The sequence below is a fragment of the Salmo trutta genome, chromosome 7 (assembly GCF_901001165.1).
Source record: "Salmo trutta chromosome 7, fSalTru1.1, whole genome shotgun sequence".
NCBI classification, from domain to species: Eukaryota; Metazoa; Chordata; class Actinopteri; order Salmoniformes; family Salmonidae; genus Salmo; species Salmo trutta.
The window spans coordinates 37350852-37374729 of record NC_042963.1 but is presented as its reverse complement, the minus strand read 5'-3'; the positions used below and the strand labels follow the sequence as shown (position 1 = coordinate 37374729).

The 23878-nt window shown below is 41.4% G+C and overlaps 1 protein-coding gene across 6 annotated transcripts in view; it reads right to left on the bottom strand.

Moving 5' to 3' along the window:
* Positions 1-23675, bottom strand: part of LOC115197333 (casein kinase I) — a 53221-nt gene extending 29546 nt beyond the window's left edge. For 3 of the 6 annotated variants that reach the window (XM_029758738.1, XM_029758741.1, XM_029758742.1), the window contains exons 1-4: positions 23491-23675; positions 15040-15380; positions 11022-11062; positions 8908-8977 (exon numbers count right to left, since the gene is read on the bottom strand). In XM_029758738.1, coding sequence (XP_029614598.1) covers positions 8908-8977; positions 11022-11062; positions 15040-15217 — 289 coding nt within the window. In that variant the 5' untranslated portion in view covers positions 15218-15380; positions 23491-23675. The remainder of the gene's footprint in view (positions 1-8907; positions 8978-11021; positions 11063-15039; positions 15381-23490) is intronic. The other 3 variants (XM_029758740.1, XM_029758736.1, XM_029758737.1) reach the window with 1 other exon arrangement.
* Between the last annotated feature and the right edge of the window lie 203 nt (positions 23676-23878).

The following is a 23878-nucleotide window of genomic DNA, read 5'->3' as shown; positions in this document are numbered from 1 at the left end:
GGAGTCTACAACCCACACAAGTGGCTCAGGAAGTGCAGCTCATCCAGGATGACACATCAATGCGAGCTGTGGCAAGAAGGTTTGCTGTGTCTGTCAGCGTAGTGTCCAGAGCATGGAGGCGCTACCAGGAGACAGGCCAGTACATCAGGAGACATGAAGGAGGCCGTAGGAGGGCAACAACCCAGCAGCAAGACCGCTACCTCCGCCTTTGTGCAAGGAGGAGCAGGAGAAGCACTGCCAGAGCCCTGCAAAATGACTTCCAGCAGGCCACAAATATGCATGTGGCTGCTCAAACGGTCAGAAACAGACTCCATGAGGGTGGTATGAGGGCCCGACGTCCACAGGTGGGGGTTGTGCTTACAGCCCAACACCATGCAGGACGTTTGGCATTTGCCAGAGAACACCAAGATTGGCAAATTCACCACTGGCGCCCTGTGCTCTTCACAGATGAAAGCAGGTTCACACTGAGCACGTGACAGAGTCTGGAGACGCCGTGGAGAACGTTCTGCTGCCTGCAACATCCTCCAGCATGACCGGTTTTGCGGAGGGTCAGTCATGGTGTGGGGTGGCATTTCTTTGGGGGGCCGCACAGCCCTCCATGTGCTCGCCAGAGGTAGCCTGACTGCCATTAGGTACCAAGATGAGATCCTCAGACCCCTTGTGAGACCATATGCTGGTGCGGTTGGCCCTGGGTTCCTCCTAATGCAAGACAATGCTAGACCTCATGTGGCTGGAGTGTGTCAGCAGTTCCTGCAAGAGGAAGGCATTGATGCATTGATGCCTGGACTGGCCCGCCCGTTCCCCAGACCTGAATCCAATTGAGCACATCTGGGACATCATGTCTCACTCCATCCACCAATGCCACATTGCACCACAGACTGTCCAGGAGTTGGCGGATGCTTTAGTCCAGGTCTGGGAGGAATTCCCTCAGGAGACCATTCGCCACCTCATCAGGAGCATGCCCAGGCGTTGTAGGGAGGTCTTACAGGCACGTGGAGGCCACACACACTACTGAGCCTAATCTTGACTTGTTTTAAGGACATTACATCAAAGTTGGATCAGCCTGTAGTGTGGTTTTCCACTTTAATTTTGAGTGTGACTCCAAATCCAGACCTCGATGGATTGATAAATTGGATTTCCATTGATTATTTTTGTGTGATTTTGTTGTCAGCACATTCAACTATGTAAAGAAAAAAGTATTTAATAAGATTATTTCTTTCATTCAGATCTAGGATGTGTTGTTTAAGTGTTCCCTTTATTTTTTTGAGCAGTATATATATATATATATATATAAAATATATATAAATAATTACCTTGAAATGGTTGGTAAACTTCATAAATAATGAATTCAATATCTACCATATTGAAACTTAATATATTTAATTTGAATATAAAATTATATTAATATTTTATTTGAAAACTGAACACAATATTCAATTCAGATTCAAACGTATTTAATTTATTTATCATTATTTTACCAGGTAAGTTGACTGAGAACACATTCTCATTTACAGCAACGACCTGGGGAATAGTTTCAGGGGAGAGGGGGATGAATGAGCCAATTGTAAGCTCATTCAAATCAAATCATGAAACACAAGTTCAATTTATGAATTCAATTTTTCAATTTGTGCATTAAACATTAAATATTCAATTTAAAAGGTAATATCATAATACAAATTAAAATACAATTTATGTTGGCACTGAAAAGCGCTCCATACTATAGCACACAATATTTTACATACAGCAGGTTTTTAAAGGACCTAAGCGTTTGGTCTGCTTCCTATTTTGCTTTTGCCATAAAAAAACTCAAATGAAATTTTATTGGTCACATATACATGGTAAGCAGAGGTTAATGCGAGTGTAGCGAAATGCTTGTGCTTCTTGGTCCGACCGTGCAGTAATATCTAACAAGTAATCTAACAATTTCACAACAACTACCTTATATATATATATACACACACACACACGTGTAAAGGAATGAATAAGAATCTGTACATATAAATATATAAATGAGTGATGGCGGAACGGCATAGGCATAATGCAGTAGATGGTATAGAGTACATTATATGCATATGAGATGAGTAATGTAGGGTATGTAAACATTATATAAAGTGGCATTGTTTAAAGTGACTAGTGATACATTTATTACATCTAATTTTTAATTATTAAAGTGGCTAGAGATTTGAGTCAGTATGTGTGCAGCAGCCACTCAATGTTAGTGATAACTATTTAACAGTCTGATGGCCTTGAGACTGAAAAACAGCTTCTGTCTCTCGGTCCCAGCTTTGATGCACCTGTACTGATATCGCCTTCTGGATGATAGCGGGGTGAACAGGCAGTGGCTCAGGTGGTTGTTGTCCTTGATGATCTTTTTGGCCTTCCTGTGACATCAGGTGGTGTAGGTGTCCTGGAGGGCAGGTAGTTTGCCCCCGGTGATGCGTTGTGCAGACCTCAATACCCTCTGGAGAGCCTTGCCGTTGTGGGCGGAGCAGTTGCCGTACCAGGCGGTGATACAGCCCGACAGAATGGTCTCGATTGTGCATCTGTAAAAGTTTGTCAGTGTTTTTGGTGACAAGCCAAGTTTCTTCAGCCTCCTGAGGTTGAAGAGGCGCCTTCTTCACCACGCTGTCTGTGTGGGTGGACCATTTCAGTTTGTCATTGATGTGTATGCCGAGGAACTTAACTTTCCACCTTCTCCACTACTGTCCCGTCAATGTGGATAGGGGGGTGCTCCCTATCCTGCTGTTTCCTGAAGTCCACGATCATCTCCTTTGTTTTGTTGACGTTGCAATGCTGGTATCGTCACAGCCCTATAAAACACTGAGTGGGACTTTTAGGCCACAAGCATTCTACCAATATCTCAAAGATGTACTATTCACTCCAAAATTGCTTTCAAAAGCAAAGGCTTTACTGTGATTTAGGCTTTGATGAGGAAATCTGTGATTTATAATGCTGCACAGCAGAGAGGAAAACACTGCCGTGAAAACTTACACTGGAGCTGTGAGGATCTCCCGGGCGAAGCTACTGATCAAAGCCAGGAGATGAGTCACAAGTGACATGTTATGCAACTTTCACTTCACATGCAGTGGGATACAGCAGGGAAATCAATGGAGTATGTGGCAATTTTTTTTAATAAAAATCAGTGTGGCAGAATGGGTTGCAGACCAGCTTTTACAGCGACACAATACCCTCACAGGCTCACATACAAAACCTTTACTATTGAGTAAAGAAAGTAGAGGCAGTGTTATCTGTATGTAGGCACTGTGTTTGAAATGTATGCTATTGTAGGCAGTAGTAGGGACTATTAAAACCCAGTGCAAACCAGGGCTGGCAATTGCCAGGGACCTCACAACATGATATCGCAATACATAGGTGCTGATACGATATGTATTGCAATTCAATGTTTCAAACATATTGCTCACCATGTCTGCTGCAGAGGGACAACAGAGAGCAATGAGAAAAATCAGTCAAGGAAATAAAAGTGCTGAAAACATGTTGGCTCACTATTTATAAAGAAGATGGAGAAAAAGTAATAGGATGAACAATACCAGAGTTTTGGCATATTGCGCCTAGGAATTTTCAATTCTCCCCGACTGCTTAGCTGACTCTGTATTACAAAAGTGACTGATGTACCCATTGATGGATTTATCAGTTCATTGATTTATGACACTTGCTTAGCCAACACTATCCAAGAGGAAATTACCTCAACCCACTTGTGCAAGACCTTATATTCGAGATCTAAATCTGCTTTCCCCCAGTGCTTACAGTAACACTATGTGTAAACACTGCTTCTTTCAATGGTTTGCATGCAAAGGTAATACGGGAAGCTGTGTCACACCTGACTGCACTTCCTGTAGCAGGTTATCGTTTTTAGTCATGAATCTTGTTCTGAAGGCAAGTCTGCAGAGCACTAGCTGGCACAGCCAAAGTCATAAAATCTGATTTTAAAACTAACCACACGGCTAACCGGAATGCCTAACCCCTAATCTTATATTAAAGAGCAAAAAGCTAATTTTTGTTTCCATGAATTTGTACAATATAGCCAGTTTAGACTTTGCAGCTGGCCCATCTAGCGGAACCGCTCAGTTCTGCCTCCAGGGCAAGATTCATGACAATAAACGTCAACCTGCCCTCTAACTGTTTTCAGCGAATGGGGTAGGGTGGTGGGTGTCAAACAGAAAGCAGTCATCCCATATAGAACTGGAATAATATTCTGAAAAATAGTAAGGTGATCACCATCACCAGACCTATAAAAAGATAATAAAAAACACATACAACCATATAATTATATGTCAGACTTTAATAAAAAAAAAATTGGTGTGGTTTGTAAAATAGCCCTTACTGTTAAAGGGAAGCGACAGCAGTCTCAGCAGTGAATTCAGGGAGACGTCATGGCAACGTGTTGCCTCCCGCAGAGGTTCTGCAGGTGTCTCATCAACACCACAGGACCAGTGCTACTTTCTGCATCTGAGCCTGAGACTCAAAGACGAGTCGAGCGACACAAGTGTGTAGCAAATTGACAGAGGTGTCTGTGTGAGGGAGAGACTAATGTAAGTGTGTATGAGAGAGAAAGATCTCAAGCAACCATTCCAACCACAACACGGACAACTACAAAAATACTTTACACCTGCAAAACATTGCCATGTCCTTGCAAGCCGAAATATTGAGGAGCAATATAATGCCTGAGATTCAGGTATTCTGTGTGAGCAACCTGAAAGAGGACAGCACTCACACACACTAGGACTGCACGATATTGGCCCCCCAAAAAAATCTAACAGCGATTACATTTATTTAATATATATATATATATATATCCCTCATTTACTCAAGTGTTTCCATTATTTTGGCAGTTACCTGTAGAACGGACGGAGAAGTATAGCTTATAACGTTGCGGATAAAGTTTGAAATGACAATTTAATGTGTACACATCTAAAGACCTGCATCACTATTACCAAAAGGACGTATTTGGGTGTTTTTGGAGCCTTTGTTCATGTTTTTTCGGGGCCTCCATACTACACAACAAGGATGAGGAAGTGATTTGCTGTTTGGGGTAAATTTCTCAAAAACATGTGTAATAACACAAAAATCAAATCAAATGTATTTATATAGCCCTTCTTACATCAGCTGATATCTCAAAGTGCTGTACAGAAACCCAGCCTAAAACCTCAAACAGCAAGCAATGCAGGTCCGTATTTGTTGCGATTGCAAACGTAATAAAATGGTGGTCCGATAGTCCAGGATTATGAGGGGAAAAAAACATTAAGATCCACAACATTTATTCCACGGGACAAAACTAGGTCCAGAGTATGACTGTGGCAGTGAGTAGGTCCGGAGACATGGACAAAACCCACTGAGTCGATGATGGCTCCGAAAGCCTTTTGGAGTGGGTCTGTGGACATTTCCATGTGAATATTAAAGTCACCAAAAATGTGAATATTATCTGCTGTGACTACAATGTCCGATAGGAATTCAGGGAACTCAGTGAGGAACGCTGTATACATTTTTTTTTATGAAATGTATGCATTCACTACTGTAAGTCACTCTGGACAAGAGCGTCTGCCAAATGACTAAAATGTAAATGTATATGGCCCAGGAGGCCTGTAAACAGTAGCTATAAAAAGTGATTGAGTAGGCTGCATAGATTTCATGACTAGAAGCTCAAAAGACAAAAACGTTGGTTTTTCTTTTTGTAAATTGAAATTTGCTATCGTAAATGTTAGCAACACCTCCGCCTTTGCGGGATGCACGGGGATATGGTCACTAGTGTAACCAGGAGGTGAGGCCTCATTTAACACAGTAAATTCATCAGGCTTAAGCCATGTTTCAGTCAGGCCAATCACATCAAGATTATGATCAGTGATTAGTTAATTGACTATAACTGCCTTTGAAGTGAGGGATCTAACATTAAGTAGTCCTATTTTGAGATGTGAGGTATCTCAATCTCTTTCAATAATGGCAGGAATGGAGGAGGTCTTTATTCTAGTGAGATTGCTAAGGCGAACACCGCCATGTTTAGTTTTGCCCAACCTAGATCGAGGCACAGACACGGTCTCAATGGGGATAGCTGAGCTGACTACACTGACTGTGCTAGTGGCAGACTCCACTAAGCTGGCAGGGTGGCTAACAGCCTGCTGCCTGGCCTGCACCCTATTTCATTGTGGAGCTAGAGCCCTGTCTATGTTCATAGATAAGATGAGAGCACCCCTCCAGCTAGGATGGAGTCCGTCACTCCTCAACAGGCCAGGCTTGGTCCTGTTTGTGGGTGAGTCCCAGAAAGAGGGCCAATTATCTACAAATTCTATCTTTTGGGAGGGGCAGAAAACCGTTTTCAACCAGCGATTGAGTTGTGAGACTGCTGTAGAGCTCATCACTCCCCCTAACTGGGAGGGGGCCAGAGACAATTACTCGATGCCGACACATCTTTCTAGCTGATTTACATGCTGAAGCTATGTTGCGCTTGGTGACCTCTGACTGTTTCATCCTAACATCGTTGGTGCCGACGTGGATAACGATATCCCTATACTCTCTACACTCGCCAGTTTTAGCTTTAGCCAGCACCATCTTCAGATTAGCCTTAACGTCGGTAGCCCTGCCCCTTGGTAAACAGTGTATGATCGCTGGATGATTCGTTTTAAGTCTAATACTGCGGGTAATGGAGTCGCCAATGACTAGGGTTTTCAATTTGTCAGAGCTAATGGTGGGAGGCTTCAGCATCTCAGACCCCGTAACGGGAGGAGTAGAGACCAGAGAAGGCTCGGCCTCTGACTCCGACTCGCTGCTTAATTACTGGGGAGAACCGGTTGAAAGTTTGTCGGCTGAATGAGCGACACCGGTTGAGCATTCCTACAGCATTTCCCTCCAGAAACCATGAGAAAGTTGTCCGGCTGCGGGGACCGTGCGAGGGGGTTTATACTAACGTTACTATCTGTACTTAAGACGCCGTTTCATCCTTTCCTACACTTAAATTACCCTTGCCTAACGATTGCGTCTGAAGCTGGGCTTGCAGCACAGCTATCCTCGCTATAAGGTGATCTTTCGCCTGTATATTATGAGTACAGCGACTGCAATTAGAAGGCATCAATATAATGTTACTTAGCTTCGGCTGTTGGAGGTCCTGACGAACCATGTCCAGATAAAACGTCCGGAGTGAAAAAAATGAATGAAAAAGAGTTGAGGGAAAAACAAAAAATATAAACGGTAATTAAAAAAGTAAAAACCGTAAAGTTGTCAGGTAGCAGAGTAAGGTTGACAACAAAATCGCACAGCAGCACGTAAACAAGTCTGCAAGTTGTGACCGGAAAAGGTGTCTGGACCCTTTGATAACATTCAATTTACATCCAAACGTTTTATTTGGTTGTATTTTTTTTTTTGAACTTCTACTTTAAAATGGATCCAACAGCAAGGAGGAGGAACTGTGCTGCTTGAACGAGGGGCAAGGCTTGCTGTATGTGGGAAGCAGTTGCAAGAGGAAAAAAGTAAATGATCAAATCGGACGTCACACATGCGACTGTGGTGTTTCAAAACGATTTAATGCAATATGAATCTCTTGCAAAATGGATATTGCACGTCAATATTGAGATTTTGATGTGAATTTGATTAATTGTGCAGCCCTAACACACGCACTGTGCCATTGATTACTATTGAGGGCCTTCAACCTGTCAGACACTGAGGCACGGTGAAATTTCCAAAACAGAAGAGCTTGGTAATTCTTCTTTCGTGCGACAATTAAAGGGTAGGAATCATGAGTTTTTACACACAAAATTAACAGTGTAGTAAAATACTTAGCAACTTAAGTAACCAGATTGTTACTACAACTACAAACAGTTATGTTTTTTTTTTTTTTTTACATATTTAACTTATTTCCGAATATCTTCTAAACTAACCACAATGCAATATGGAAAATCTACTCTGCGTTAGCCGCGCAGAGTGTCGTTGTTGACTCTTCCCCTATGCCCAATGCAGTCTCTGGACTATTGCCTCTGGAATTTACCTCACTATATTGGATTAGCGGTCTCTCCCTCTGTAGGGCCTCTTTCCTTGGCAGCTAACGCAACCGTCAAGTCTTGCCTCACTTTACTTTTTTGTTGCTGTGTTCTGTGGGTTCCGGCCTGTGCTAGACTAGTTGATGTTGTTATCGGGCTTACTACTGAGCTATGTCGACCGTGGTGGTTGGCTAGCTAGACAAGTTAGCTGGCTAGGCTGGCAAAAATAATTCAATTTTGCTGGCTGGCCAAGATAACTGCATATACCTGTAACATTATTTGATGGCGTTATGTATTTCCAAAGCGTCGGCTTACTTTAATGTAGCTGTAAGCTAGGTGTTGGTAGCAAATGGCTGACTCATGCAGTGCTAATGTAACGCTAGAAGGCTGGTAGGGCTAACGTTAGCAGGCTAGTATGGCTAATGTTAGCAGGCTAGTTGGCTAGCAACCTTGCAAGCTGATTTGTAACAATGTTCGTAAAGTACTTGCTTGCAAGTTGGCTGAAAATTAAATCGAAACCAGTAGTCATGACTGCAAATGATTTGGTTTTATTTAAAGTTACACATCTAAAGTTATTTCTGTTGGCTTTTACAATTTGGGGAATAGGCTGGCTTGACCAGTACTCTAAACTGCATCACACCTCGCAAAAATCATTTCTGGCATGACTTAGGCATTCTGATCGATTGCATGTAATAACAAAAAAAAATAGAAAAGTGAGGTGTAACTTTGCATTGGGCCTTCTGATGCGTATACTAATGCAAATCCATGTGTTACGTTTATGCTACCTACCCTTTAAGAACAGGCAGTCTTCATACAGAACCTCACCAATCTGAGGTGACCTCAAGTCAGTAGGAGTGATCAATGAGACGGAAAAGAGGAAGAGAGGATGGAGATAAAAGGGTGAATAGAAGAGTGGAGGTCTTACCTGTGCTGCCTAATGTTTTGTAAAACCGGTACTCCAAATGCAGCTGTGGTGCCCTTGATTTGATTGGTTCCTGGAAGAATAACACAAAAAGGAAACACTTCAGTTAAAGGTGGGCTTTTCATTCACTGCACAATATGAATTACACCTACAATAAATATGAAAATTTTAATAATTATCATTCAAACAAACCACTTTCAAATTAAGGTTCAGAAATTCATTAATGTAATTGACTAATAAAATAAATATTTTATCATGATTTTGATAGCTGCTCATTGGGCCAATTCACTTTAGAAAGAGGATAATCTCATAAGGGAAATAATCAGAAATAAGGCTTGGGTGGTATACCGGGGTATTTGAAAACAGCAACGGGATGGTTTTTCAATACGGTTGAAACTATTTTTTTAGTTTTTCAGTACATCTTAATATTTGTATCTCTTTAAGTAAATACCTGCAGTCAACTTGTGCAATGCATTAGGAGATGAAGCAGATTGCAATCTTCATTTCACAGGTCACATTATGAAGCTTAAGTATAGGGTGGCGCACAATTGGCCCAGCGTTGTCCCGGTTAGGGGAGGGTTTGGCCGGGGTAGGCCGTCATTGTTATAAAAAAAAAGAAGTTTACATTCATTTTATTTCACCAGGTAGGCCAGTTGAGAACAAGTTCTCATTTACAACTGCGACCTGGCCAAGACAAAGCAAATAAATGTAAATATAAAAAAAATATTTTTAAAAAATTGTAAAATAACGATTTGTTCTTAACTGACTTGCCTAGCTAAATAACGGTTAATTAAACAAAAATTAAGTAGCTCCCCAGAACAGCTGAGCCAGTCACGTTTGATTGTAAATAGCACAATGGGAGAAAGCGGGAGCAGGTCCAGCAGTGTATTGACAGGGGACATGTTTAATATTGAAAGTCAGTTTTTTTGCTTTAATAGAGTGATCAGGGTCATGCAATTATAGTTTTCCTTCACAGAAAATACATTAGTGCAACTCATTCAGCAGAAAACAGCTTTATTTTCATCAGATGACTACAGAAGTGCAACGCAATTTGATTGGCAGCCACACAAGTAAATGAGGTTACAATGAAAATGCAAGGTATTTTTTGCAAAAACGATGCATGGACATCATATTACTAATGTTTAGGCCTATCATAGAAAGAATGTAGCCAGATACATTGTTTTGTTTAATTAAATCAGCTCATCTTGTATTTTACCAGAGAAGAATACGAGAAAAGTACTGGAGAAAAGTAGCTACACACCAGTCAGAGCACTGTCTGCTGATAGAATGCCCATTTTGTGAATTCTCAGAGTTTAGAAGTGCAACTGAAGCACAGAATTAGTCGGATGCCGAGCAGAAATTACAAGTAGTATTTTAGGTCTATGCTTACAAAATGCAGCAAGATATTTGTTACACGTTTTATATATTTTTCCTGCGTGAAAAAACAGAATTCTGCGTTAGCAAGTTCAACTCAGGGGTCGTGTTATCTTAGTAAGTGACTGAATTAATAAGGTGACGGGGCATCATATTGTGTTAGCTTTCTGCCATGTTTGAAAAGTCAAAGCCCTTTGGATAAGTTATTTTACAGTTGCCACTGTTGTTATCTTGATTTCCTTGTTTTTTTCTCCAGTCCGTTCTTGGCCCGTCTGCTCCTCCCCTTCTTCTCCGAGCAGAGGAGACAGGCCCATTACTCTGGCGACTTCAGACACAGCATGTAGACATGCTGATGCAGAGGCAGTACTGTTCTTCCTTCAGACAAGCATGTTCATTTGCACAATGTTTCTCGTTCAAATCGGCTTGCAAAATGTCCAAATTCAACAAAAAGACATTCGGTAGCTACTACCTACACATGTATAACTTTATGAGCTGGATTGCCTGTCTTTGCAATTCAGTTATTTTTGTTTGCGCTCGTTAGCATATTTAGCTAGCAGCCTACGTGGAAATTGGCTATTGTGCTTATTTTGTTAGCATTCTGGTAAGAGATGCCCAATAGGCTTCATCTTGTGTTTTTGGAGCTCCCTTGTGTACTAAGCCATTAATACCGTAAATCCCGTGGTGAGAGAAGGACAATATGAAAATCAGGATACTGCCCAACCCTAATAAGGCTCCATACTTACCAATTTTATTGCAACATACTCATTGGTGTAGAGGTTTTTACCTGGATAACAAAAAAAAAGGTTATTAGAAGGTTGGGTAAACAACTTATTTGAAACAGATGAGATGGCACCATCCAGTGCAGCCACCAAGGAATATTTTAGGAGTCTTAAGGAACCATTTAAACTCCCATAGGTCTCGAAGACACATGCTTCACAAATAACAGTGATGACTGAACAAAGCGTCTGGAAAGTCAGAAGCGATACAACGTTCGAATTGGACAGTTGAGATGAGGACAATAACCAGGGGCCGCTAATGCACCATAAGGCATCTGCATATGCCTATTGTGCAATGCCATGTATTGCAGTTTGTGAACCCCATCACGTGTAGCCTACCACTGGGTGCATGTCCTGCATAAAACTACCAACTTCAAATGAATGAACAAAGCCAAAGTAATTTTTTCCTCTATTTTCCTCGAATGATCCATCTCTGATGGTAATAGAGTGAGCGAGGGATACATTCTCTCCTAAGTCAGGGGAAAGCAACAAGACTCAGCCGCGGGCCAATTTTTGGCTGAGAGGATGGTCGGGGGGCAGGAACATAATTCTAACAATTTGCAGGCTGCAAATTAGACCACAACTAAGCCCAAAAATAGATTGTATATCAAAATCATAATTGTATACCTTGATTACATTGAGACACGATCCCATACAGTGCCTTAAGTACTCATACCCCCTGACTTATTCCACATTGTTGTGTTACTGCCTGAATTCAAAAATGATTAAATTTGTTTTAATATCACAATACCCCACAATGAAAGTGAAAACATGTATTTAGAAAAGTTTTCACATTTACTGAAATTGAAACGCAGAAATATCATTTACATAAGTATTCACACTGAGTCAATAATTGTAGAATCACCTTTTGCAGCAATTACAGCTGTGAGTCTTTCTGGGTTAGTCTAAGAGCTTTGGACACCTGGACTGTGCGACATTTCCCTATTATTATTTTCTAAATTATTCAAGCTCTGTCAAATTGGTTGTTGATCATTGCTAAACAAATATTTTCAGATCTTGCCACAGATTTTCAAGTAGCTTTAAGTCAAAACTAACTCGGTCAATCAGGAACATTCACCATCTTCTTGGAAAGCAACTCCAGTGTAGATTTGGCCTTGTGTTTTAGGCTATTGTCCTGCTGAAAGTTGAATTCATCTCCCAGTGTCTGACGGAAAACATAACATGATGCAGCCACCAGTATGCTTGAAAATATGGAGTGTGGTACTCAGTAATGTGTTGTATTGGATTTGCCCCAAACATAACACTTTGCATTCAGAACAAAGTTAATTTCTTTGCCACATGTTTTGCAGTTTTACTTCAATACCTTACTGCAAACAGGATGCATGTTTTAGAATATTGTTATTCTGTACAGTCTTCCTTTTAACTCTGTCAATTAGGTTAGTATTGTGGAGTAACTACAATGTTGTTGAGCCATCCTCAGCTCTCCCATCACAGCCATTAAACTCTGTTTAAAAGTCACCACTGGCCTCATGGGAAAATCCCTGAGCAGTTTCCCTCTCCTGCAACTGAGTTGGGAAGGACACCTGTATATTTGTAGTGACTGGGTATATTGACACACCATCCAAAGTGTAATTAATAACTTCACCATGCTCAAAGGGATATTCAATGTCTGCTTCCCTGGTCTTTGTGGTTCAATCTGTGTTTGAAATGTACTGCTCAACTGAGAGACCTTACAGATAATTGTATGTGTGGGGTACAGTGATGAGTCATTCAAAAACCATGTTCAAAACTATTATTGCATACAGAGTGCATGCAACTTATGTGAATTGTGATGCAAATGTTTAATCCTGAACTTATTTAGGCTTGCCATAACAAAGAGGTTGAATACTTACTGACAAGACATTTCAGCTTTTCTTTGTTAATTAATAATAAAAACATTTAAAACAATTCCACTAACATTATGGGGTATTGTGTGTAGTAGGCCTGTGACAAAAAAAAAGTCAATTTAATACATTTTAAATTCAGGCTGTAACAACTAAATGTGGAAAAAGTCAAGGGGTGCACACTTTAAGGCACTGTATGTCTCTTTTATTCGTGGGAATACTTGAACAGATTTCCTGAATGAAACTCATTTTTAGATAAATTCCTGGTGATTTTTGTCTTTTGACCAAAAAAACGAAATCCCTTCTATTAATTTAACTATTTATTTTACTTTGGGGGCACAAAAAAAAAAAATCCCCTGGGCTGCCTTTTGCCGACCCCTGCTGTAAGTGATATTGCAATACAAAAGGTGTCATCTGAGAGAAGTGCAGCATAAATCCCCTTGCAGGCATGTGAAATTCAGCACGTTTGCGGGGCAAGCTGAGAATGAAAGTGCTGACGCCAACAGTGTGACACTAGGTAGGAAAGTGAGAACAACAAGGCTTGTGTTTGGATGCAATGATCCTGCGCAGAGCAGTGCAATGATATTTGTATAAGTGTGGGGGAATACGTAGGACAGTGGGAGAACATTGATAATTGTAGGATTCAAGTACTTTACTTAAAATACTACATAAAGTGAAATTATGCATTTTGAAATGGACCACTAATATTTTGAGATTCCTGACTAAAATTGTAAAAGGTTTAGTGTACACATCATGGAGGCTTATTTTATGGTTAGCACCAGCTCAATGAAGACACCTTGTGACATGTTCTATTCATAACAAATACAATCCTCTGTTTGAACATTGAGATTGTTCAATGTTGAAATTCCAACAATTTGTTGTGAGGTCCCTTGATTAACAAAGTAGAGTTAGGACGATAAACCAAAAATGTATCGACACAGACCATACCGATCACTTAGCGCAGGAAATGAACTGATATTGTTCATTATGATAAGTAGCCTACACTAGTAAAATGCAAAGTTTGAAATTAGTTCGCTAATATGGGTGATTGTTAATGGGACAATTGATGGCTACAACCATCAAACTAGTAGTAGCAGTTTAAAGGATCATAAAAAAAAAAAGAAAACCGGTGCACATTAATGTTATAAACTTTCCTTAATTTATGTTATTATGATAAATAGAATGGTAATGTTTCACAATATGTATTTTTGTCCATATCGCCCAGTTCTATAACAAAGTAAAATTTGATTCAATCTAGTCAAAAGACAACACAGGACTGAATAACAACTCCCTCCTAAGTCATTAAGTATTTACATAAAATGTTAAGATGTCTTGCACCCAGTAGGCTTTTTAAATGTCAGGAGTTAAGGCCTTTATTAAATCCCTCAAAAGTGAGTAGATGAGCCTATGGAACCCAGCCACACTCATGCTGAGTGACAATGCCATAGGCAAACAATAGGCCTCAGAACTTCAGCAGTACATGCCTTGAGCATACTAGAGAAAAGCCATTCTCTTGCCCACCCCCTCCCGGACTATTTTCCATGTGGGCGGCAGCAGAGCAGAGGGAAGGAGAATCTTAGTCTTTCAACCAGTTTCAGGACAGAGCCATTTCAGTACAAACAGTAAAGTTTGAGTTTTCTGGCTATTTTCATATGGCTTAATGCTCCTCACTGTCCTACCTGGAGAAGATAGTCATTAGACAACCCAGATATCTTAGATGGAGGTACAGGGGGATAGACACTCAGCTCTCAAAGTTATTATCCATAATGAAAATGAAATACATATTTGCTGCCAATGTAATCTGGGTGTCAATTCAGGTGTCTACAGCCATGGCAGATTAGCTGGGGCCTGAACTCATTATGATGCTGTCATTACATCCAACTTGAATCATCATGTCGAGATATGATAATATTAACAGTATGTTAAGCCCCATGTACAATTTGATAGTGAGGGTGAAAAGAGGGCACTAGGAATATATCAGTGAACAAGGTTTTACATTTCCAAGAGGAGTAGAACATAGTTAAGGCCCAATATTTTCAGCTTTAAACAAATGTTCATACATCCAGTATATACTGTATCATCATTTCCAAACACCTAAAAATATACCAAATGTATTATTTAAAGGGTTAGGCTGTTCTTACCTAACTTCAGCTCTCCAAAGTTACCACAGCCGATCTTCTTGCCCACACGGAAGTTGGGACCCACCATGAGCACTCCGGAGGAGCCTGATCCCGAGGGGCGCGAATGCCCGCTGCGCCCCTGACCTGCCTTGCTGCCGCGTGCAGGTCTCTCACCCTCTTTCTCCCGTGGGTGCTCCATGGCTCAAGGTGCCACCCAGAGGACTGGATTGGGAGGGTGTGCTCCCTGACAGAGGCTGCTCTGCAGCTGGGCAAAGGGGCCGGGGCAACGGGCTCTGCCACCGCCCGCCCCTGTCACTGTGACCTTGACATTTGGGTGGGAAGCAAGAGCTTTCACAGGTATCCTGGAAACGAGGGGAAAGGAAATGTCAGAAATTGTCTAATTTAATTGTCCTGCTGAGATGAACCATGCAGTGACTAGGTACTGATAACCCATGACAACCCCACTGCAGGATAAAAGAACTCCACAAAAAAAAACATTCTGACCACTTCAACTATATTGTTTATCAGAGTATATCTACAGGGGAGTCCTTAATTTATACTTTTAAAACACTTTTTCCCAGAGCCCCATGGTAATCCCCAGTCTGACAAGCTTCCTGGACAGTTCAGATGTGTGCCATCCTGCACTATCCACAAGTTTTTCACATAGCCCCATGTAAAGTAGCCTAAGTGTTAGGCCTATCCTAGGGCTACATGTTTGCAATATTATTATCCTGTTGTTTTCTGCACACACAAAAATGTAATACTTTATTTAGCAAATTTCAAGCAGCGGCTCCATAAATGTCATGACTCCCACAGTATCAATTGTCTTCACAACATGTTTGACAGCCATCTCGATACGAATGATATAACTCGCAAGACAAATATTACCAAATTCAAAATCAGTCTCATAAATCTCAGATTACATGCAGGGGCTACTTTATCAGCCCCCAGGAGATTGTTGGTAGTGGCTATTAGGGGAACCTCCTCCAAGCCAGTATTTGCTTAATTGATCTTATTCCACCTCATAAGTACAGAGGCAGTGCAGATTGGTGATAATTTGCCAAGGTCATGAAGAGGAATGAGAGAGATGTGGCAGCACTAGTAGCCAGTCCCCTTAACCTCCCTATTCAATGCAAGGGCTGTGGCTTGGGACTCTGTTGGTTTATGACAACACAGAGAACCACAAACACAGCAGACCAGGCCTTATGAATAGCTCCCTTAAAAATTGAAATGATTAAACCTAAACTGATTTGGCAGCAGTGAAACTGGCATGTCAGTAACACACTGGCCAGAAGTGACAGGGAGGTGAGGTACTGTGCAACAGCAACACGATTAACAGTGGTCGTTGCCAATTACAACAGATTTAACAAAGCAATTGAGGAAAACGCTACCGAAGTTCAACCAACACATTGACTGTTGTACTCACGCTGGTTAAATATTGTACCACTGCTACTCAACTTTTCGAAATGCCTACAAGGCCCTCCCCTGCCATCCCTTCTACAAATTCTATTTTGCTACTCCCTTCCTATCGGCAGAAATTCAAACAGGAAGTACCTGTGCTAAGGTCTATTCAACGCTGGTCTGACCAATCAGAATCCATGCGTCAAGATTGTTTTGATCACGCGGACTGGGATATGTTCCGGGTAGCCTCAGAATAACATTGACAAATACACGGATATGGTGACGGAGTTCATCAGGAAGTATATAGGAGATGTTGTACCCACTGTGACTTAAAACCTACTCAAACCAAACCAGAAACAGCAGATCGACGGCAGCATTCGCACAAAACTGAAAGCGCGAACCACCACATTTAACCATGGAAAGGTGACTGGGAATATGGCCGAATACAAACAGTGTAGTTATTCCCTCCGTAAGGCAATCAAACAGGCAAAACGTCAGTATAGAGACAAAGTGGAGTCGCAATTCAACGGCTAAGACACGAGACGTATGTGGCAGGGTCTAGAGACAATCCCGGACTACAAAAGGGAAACCAGCCACGTCGGACACCGACGTCTTGCTGCCGGACAAGCTAAACACCAATTTCGCCCGCATTGAGGATAACACAGTGCCACCGCTGTGGGCTCTCCTTCTCCGTGGCCCACGTGAGTAAGACATTTAAGCGTGTTAACCCTCGCAAGGCTGCCGGCCCAGACGGCATCCCTAGCCGCGTCCTCAGAGCATGCGCAGACTAGCTGGCTGGAGTGTTTACGGACATATTCAATCACTCCCTATCCCAGTCTGCTGTCCCCACTGCCTTCAAGATGTCCACCATTGCTTTCTTGGGTACAGGAAGAAAGGTAACTGAACCTAATGACTATTGCCCCGTAACGCTCACTTCTGTCATCATGAAGTGCTTTGAGAGGCTAGTCAAGGATCATATCAGCTCTACCTTACACCCTAGACCCACTTCAATTTGCTTACCGCCCCAATAGATCAACAGACGATGCAATCGCCATCACACTGCCCTATCTGGACAAGAGGAATACCTATGTAAGAATGCTGTTAATTGAATAGAGCTCAGCATTCAACACCATAGTACCCTCCAAGCTCATCATTAAGCTTGAGGCCACGGGTCTGAACCCCGCTGTTTGCAACTGGGTCCTGGACTTCCTGATGGGCCTTCCCCAGGTGGTGAAGGTAGGAAACAACACCTCCACGTCGCTGATCCTCAACACAGGGGCCCCACAAGGGTGTGTGCTCAGCCCCCTCCTGTACCCCCTATTCACCCATGACTGCGTGGCCACGCATGCCTTCAACTCATTGATCAAGTTTGCAGACAACGCAACCGTAGTAGGCCTGATTACTAACAATGGCAAGGACAGCCTGCCGGGAGGAGGTGAGAGCTCTCAGAGTGTGGTGTCAGGAAAATAACCTCTCACTCAAAAGGAGCTGATCGTGGACTTCAGGAAACAGCAGAGGGAGCACGCCCCTATCCACATTGACGGGAACGCAGTGAAGAGGGTGGAAAGCTTCAAGTTCCTAGGCATACACATCACAGGTCAGTACAAGTGCATCAAAGTTGGGACCGAGAGACTGAAAAACAGCTTCTATCTCAAGGCCATCAGAGTGTTAAATAGCCATCACTAGCCGGCTTCCACCCGGTTACACAACCCTGCACCTTAGAGGCTGCTGCCCTATATACAGACTTAGAATCACTGGCCACTTTAATAAGGGAACACTAGTCACTTTAATGTTTCAATAATGTTTACATACTGCTTTACTCATCTCATATGTATATACTGTATTCTATTCTACTTTAGTCAATGCCACTCCGACTTTGCTCAATCCAATATTTATATATTTCTTAATTCATGTGTATTGTTTTTAGATACTACTGCACTGTTGGAGCTAGGAATACAAGCGTGTCGCTACACCCGCAATAACATCTGCTCAATATGTTTATGTGACAAATACATTTTGATTTGAAGAGTTTAAAATGTTTAAGCTGAACATCTCACATTTGTTACAAATCATTGTGTTTCCTGTTCTTATTCATTTTCCATTTAAGTCTTGCTTCTCCAGAGATAAGTGCAGTTTCAAACTGCACTTTGGCTCATAATGAATAGGATTTCTTTAATGCTGTAAACATTAGCCTTAGCATTCAACTGTAGATCGTGCACCTTGACAACAAGCTACAACTACAAACCAGGAACTGTGTTCTAAATATATGCACTAGTGACCTTGTCAAAGTGACACAGACCCTGTGTTTTTTTGGTCTGTGGAGGCAAACTTACAGGACCTTGGCACTAATGTGAGGGATATTACTGCCATGAATATAGTCACAAACATTATTCAAATGTGACCTTTTAGAAAATATACCATATTTGTAACTAATAGGCATATGTAGGCTACCTATATACTGTACTACCTACACAGTGAGTGTTTAGGCTATTAACTACAACCATTATAGTGGATAGGCCTACATACTAGGTGAATCAATTATTTCCCATACATTAACAAATTAGACTACATCACACATTTTGGGGAATTGACCTAGCCTCAGTAATCATGATGGTATATGATATATTTGCCACTACTAGACCGAAATGAAACATAGCAGGACAGGTCTCACTAACCTGCAGAAAACATTAAGCGTTTGGTTAATAATTAATTAAATAAAGTAATGGAAGAAAGTCAATGTCTTCAGATCCCCCTTCATTTCCTACAATTGTCTGCTCCATCTCCCTCTGACAATGGCAGGAGAGGGCCTTGGTGCTAGGGATATGTCAATGTACACCACAATATGGTTTTGTTATTCAGCTGAGTGACATGGGATCTCACAAATTAGGCCAGCTTCCTATGAGAGATTTCCTGCGCTTGGATCAAAGCGTTTCTATTTGCAGAGAAGTGATAGAGGGGGGGGGGGGAAAGCAGTCACTGTGAGATGGCTATCAAAAGACAAAGACAGTTCTGTGCTTCCTGCACCCTAGATGCAAGACCTTCAAACCTTTGACTGTTTCACTAGGCCCATAGTTTGTTACAAGGCTGGTTAGGAGACCCTTTTCTCAAGCTAAACCTATCTGCGTGCTCAGACTGCATCTGACAGTGACTGCCCAGCAAAGCATTTTCCCTCCATTGTCCATGAAGAGTATTGATGGAAACGAGTTAGTCTGGCACATCGATCAAATCAGTGGAAATAACCCTTGACGTGCAGCATCCAATCAGACCTGGGGTCACAGAGAATGGACGTAATATCAGACAAAGGCACTCGGCATAGAGGGGCTTCATGAATAATTGAAACCTGTAAAAGTTTGAGATGGGATTCACCAGTCAAGTGAGGGGAGGCGGATATAAACCGTTACAAAGACGAGATGAACAAGACACTATTATATCTCCTCTCCTTCCAGTTTACTACACTTCAGACCATTTACACTACAAGAAATGCCTGTAATATGGAGGACTACTTTAGCAAAAAGGCAGTGCCATGAACACAGTCCAATACTGGAGGAAATTATCATGGGAAAAAATGAATTTAGACCTACGGTATGTTTGACAGGCCTTTTTCTTTAAGGATTGTTTTCAGAGTGGTCATGTTCCATGTGCACTAATTCAAGACATTCTAGGATTTCATTGCAATTTCAGGTTCACTGATGCCTTACTAGTTCTTTGGAGTGACAAGGCTGTGGAGAGGGGTTTTTACACTTCAATCCAGTTACAGCCCAATGAAAATAGGCTGTTTTTTCTTAAGGCAGGACAAATAAAAAAGTACAGGGGCAGGTCTTTCACATGCCATTGTGACAAAGGCTGGTGTTTCAATAGAGAATGTTTGTGTGTGTCTCACTCCTGCAGTGACTCAGTCACACCACCCTCACATATTCCCACTTCAGAACTAGTGGAACGCTCCCTCCATCTCTCCTCATTTTTGAAGCGGTTCTGCATAGCTCCTGCTGTTATGCGAAGTCCAGCTCTGTGCACCTCACCCACTTCATGGTTAAGCCTACTATAGAGCCCCACAGTGTAGGTGTCATAATACACATAAAACCTAGAGGTCAAACAGGGAAATGGTTCCAGTTGTTTAACCAACATTTATTTTTCCCATATGGGATTTTACAAAAACTTAAAGGGCGGTGTTTCATGTAGGCTTACCCTGGCATGACATTTTGATAACCATGTTCATCCCTCTTGGACATGGTGACTTATCAATATATTCAACTTATTTATTCTGATTTAAAAATGATAATTAGCATTAATGTAGACATGATGCAAGACTACAAATCCCTGCAAGGTCCTGCACATCAACTCTAGCTGACACCTTTGCAAACAGGTATTGTCAATTGTCCATTTAAAGAGACTTAGCCAATTTATTAATTACTACATTCAGCTAACATTAGATCAGATCATCATGGTATTTGTAGTTCTTTATGATAGCCACATTAGCAGCTAATTAGCGTTTCAATTATTGCAGGTAAATATATTGATAAAAGTCACCTTGTCCTAGAGATTTACACAGTTATCAAAACGTCACGCCAGGGTAAGCCTACACAAAACACAGCCCTTATTTTAAGTGTTTCCAAAATCCCCTATGGGAAACATGAATGGTGAAAAAACGATTAGAACCATTTCCCTGTTTGACCGCTAGGTTTTATGGGTATTATGAATCATAATGTGGTACACTATAATGTGTGGAATGACACAGTAGCCACTACACTGCTTAGAACACTGGTTGTTGTTTGATGTGTGTGTGTTTCAAATGCATTCTCACTCTACCTGAATAGCTAACAACTTCATTTTTATAGAGACCTGTGTATTCTTTCCATTCACGGTGTTTAATCAAATGAAACAATGTCACACCGTCATGGAGTGAAGTTCTTATGTTGCCAAACATGTTACACAATGGACAGCTCAAACTATGACAAATTAATAATAAAAAATACAAACAGGTTGTTCATACCTTTCTAACAGATGGAAATGTCCTGTTCAATTTGAGCCTTCACAGGGCTCCTTTAAGACAGTATCTGATGGTAGAGTGCAAGTTTTGGTGTCATTTTAAACCTTACTGTATGCTCTGGAATATAGGTTAGGCCTAAAGAGCATTATGGGTTACAAAGAGCGTTTCAAAAAAATGTCAGCTATGATAAACCCCTGCTACACAGTGATGTAACATGGACAGTCCTGTGTTACCATGGAGTCAAGAACATGCAGTGAAGAAAAACAAAAAAATGAACACCTGCTCGCCAAGTTTAACACCCTGGAAACACAGGCAGAAAGGCTGGGAAGTCTGCAAGAGTAAACTTAAATAAAGCAGGAGTAATTTTGTCTGGATATAACAACCTGGCCACAGGCCTAGACTAACAGGGAAAAAAACTGGCAATGTTAAATCATCTCTTCAAAGCTACAGAAAGATGCAGGACTGCCACCGATGGTCTCTGACTAGCCGATCAGAATCGAACCTCCAAGCAGCATAGTTAACTAGCGTACAATGTACTTAAGGTAGATCCGATGGTACATTCAACGCATGGTACATTTATTTTCAACCAACCTTTGGCCTACTTGTCGATACTTTCTACATTCTCGATGTGGAAGGCAACCGGTGTCTTATAAAATGTCTGTTTCCAGTTGTTGGTGGAACTCTGATACCCAGAGAATATTCCACAAAAAAATTTTAATCCACACCTGTGCCTTCCAAGTCAAGAATCGGCAAGTAAAGGTTGTTAAAAAATTAAAAGTTTCATGCTTTGAATGGACCATTTGATCAATCTCCAGTGCAAGCTAGCTAACTATGCTGCTGGAGGTTCGATCTGATCGGGTAGGGCTGACTAGATTGTCTTCATATTTTAGACTCATTGGAACATACTGCCCAAGCTTTAGTTTAGTTTTGGATTGGCACGGTATAGGGTGTGAAACTATTGACGACAACCGTCCACGATTCTACATGTTGAATTGGTTAAGACTGCTGGCAGGGGGTCCCTGTAACACACCGCAGGTACTGCAGGCGATGGGACTGACTTTTTTCGACTCATTTCATAATTTCATTTTATTTATTTAGCCAGGATAGCCCACTCAGTAACAACTCAGCCACTGTTTTCCAAGGAGTCCTGGGTTCCATAGATCGTCAACTTGTTATAGCCTGATACTTCCCTGTTAACATTGTCTTAAATTCCAACCCAAACAGGACCAACACCTCAACGAACCAGTAGAGTAGATTAAACTAGAATTATTTTTTAACAAATTCTTACTTAAAGTTATTTCACGAGATAACCTCTATTACAAGCGTCACATCTTGAAGGAGGATGTGGCTAGGCCACCTGGACAAGCCATTGAAAAGTTATTGTACATTTTATGACGAGCCTCAACTACTTGGACCCCTAACTTCTGGACAGGATCAAGGATCATAACGTTAATATGACATAGATAGCATAGCCAGTTAGCGAACGTAGGTTGCATACTACTTCAGGAAGGGTTCGATTAGTTAGCTGGAAAGACGAATATTGTTTAGCTGAAATGCTCAACTCAGACACCTGGCTAGTTTGGTTCTGACAAGGTTTTGAGTAATGAGACAGATACTGGACCTAACTTACTGTAGCTAGCTTACATTAGCTAACGTTACTTATGATAAACTAGCGACTCTCCGTTTTACTTATTAGAACATAAAACGAATCACTAATGTTAGCTATTAGCCCATAAACTATATAGCTAGTTAGTTAATTAGTTAATTAACTAATGACGGAAACTCGCACTTGACTGGCAACAAACACCAACCACTCCCAATTCCATGCACTGTCGGCACCAAACATAAACAAAACAGTGAAACCAAGATGCACTCCCTGTGTGGTCAAAATGTTGTCTAGGTAGTTCGTTAGCTAGCTGGCTAAAGGTAGCTAATTGTCCAGACACTGTCTTTAGTTCAGGCCATTAAGTTGTTAGCAAGCTAACTGCTAAACCTAGCCTAGCCGGCGTCGTTCAGAATAGCAGCGGCTAGCTTTAGCTATTAGTCAATGTTAGCTTGCGAGGTTTGTGAAAATATCAACTTACTTTCGATGTGATCCTGGGTGCATTTACTCATTTATTTTCCGTTTGTGTAGTGACAATTCCGCCAGAAACAAGGTCGAGATGTCAATTTGGCTAAGGTTATGTCAAGCTATGCCTCCCAGAGCCCTGTTCAGTTCGCCTCCACTGATATGAAAATGTTCCGGAAGTGTTGATCCAAACCAGAAAGGAAGGAAGAGGCGAAGCGAGAGATTTTACTCCGCCCAAAATCTGTCTACGAAAATAAAACCAAGTGCGGAGTTTTTGTATGGAGGTTTGGTACAATTGTATAAATGCTAACAGATCATTTGTGGTTTCGACATGGTGGGATCTTTATGCGTTGTCAAATTAATTATGCGAGAAATGGCAGTAGAAACGCAATTATTGATAGCCT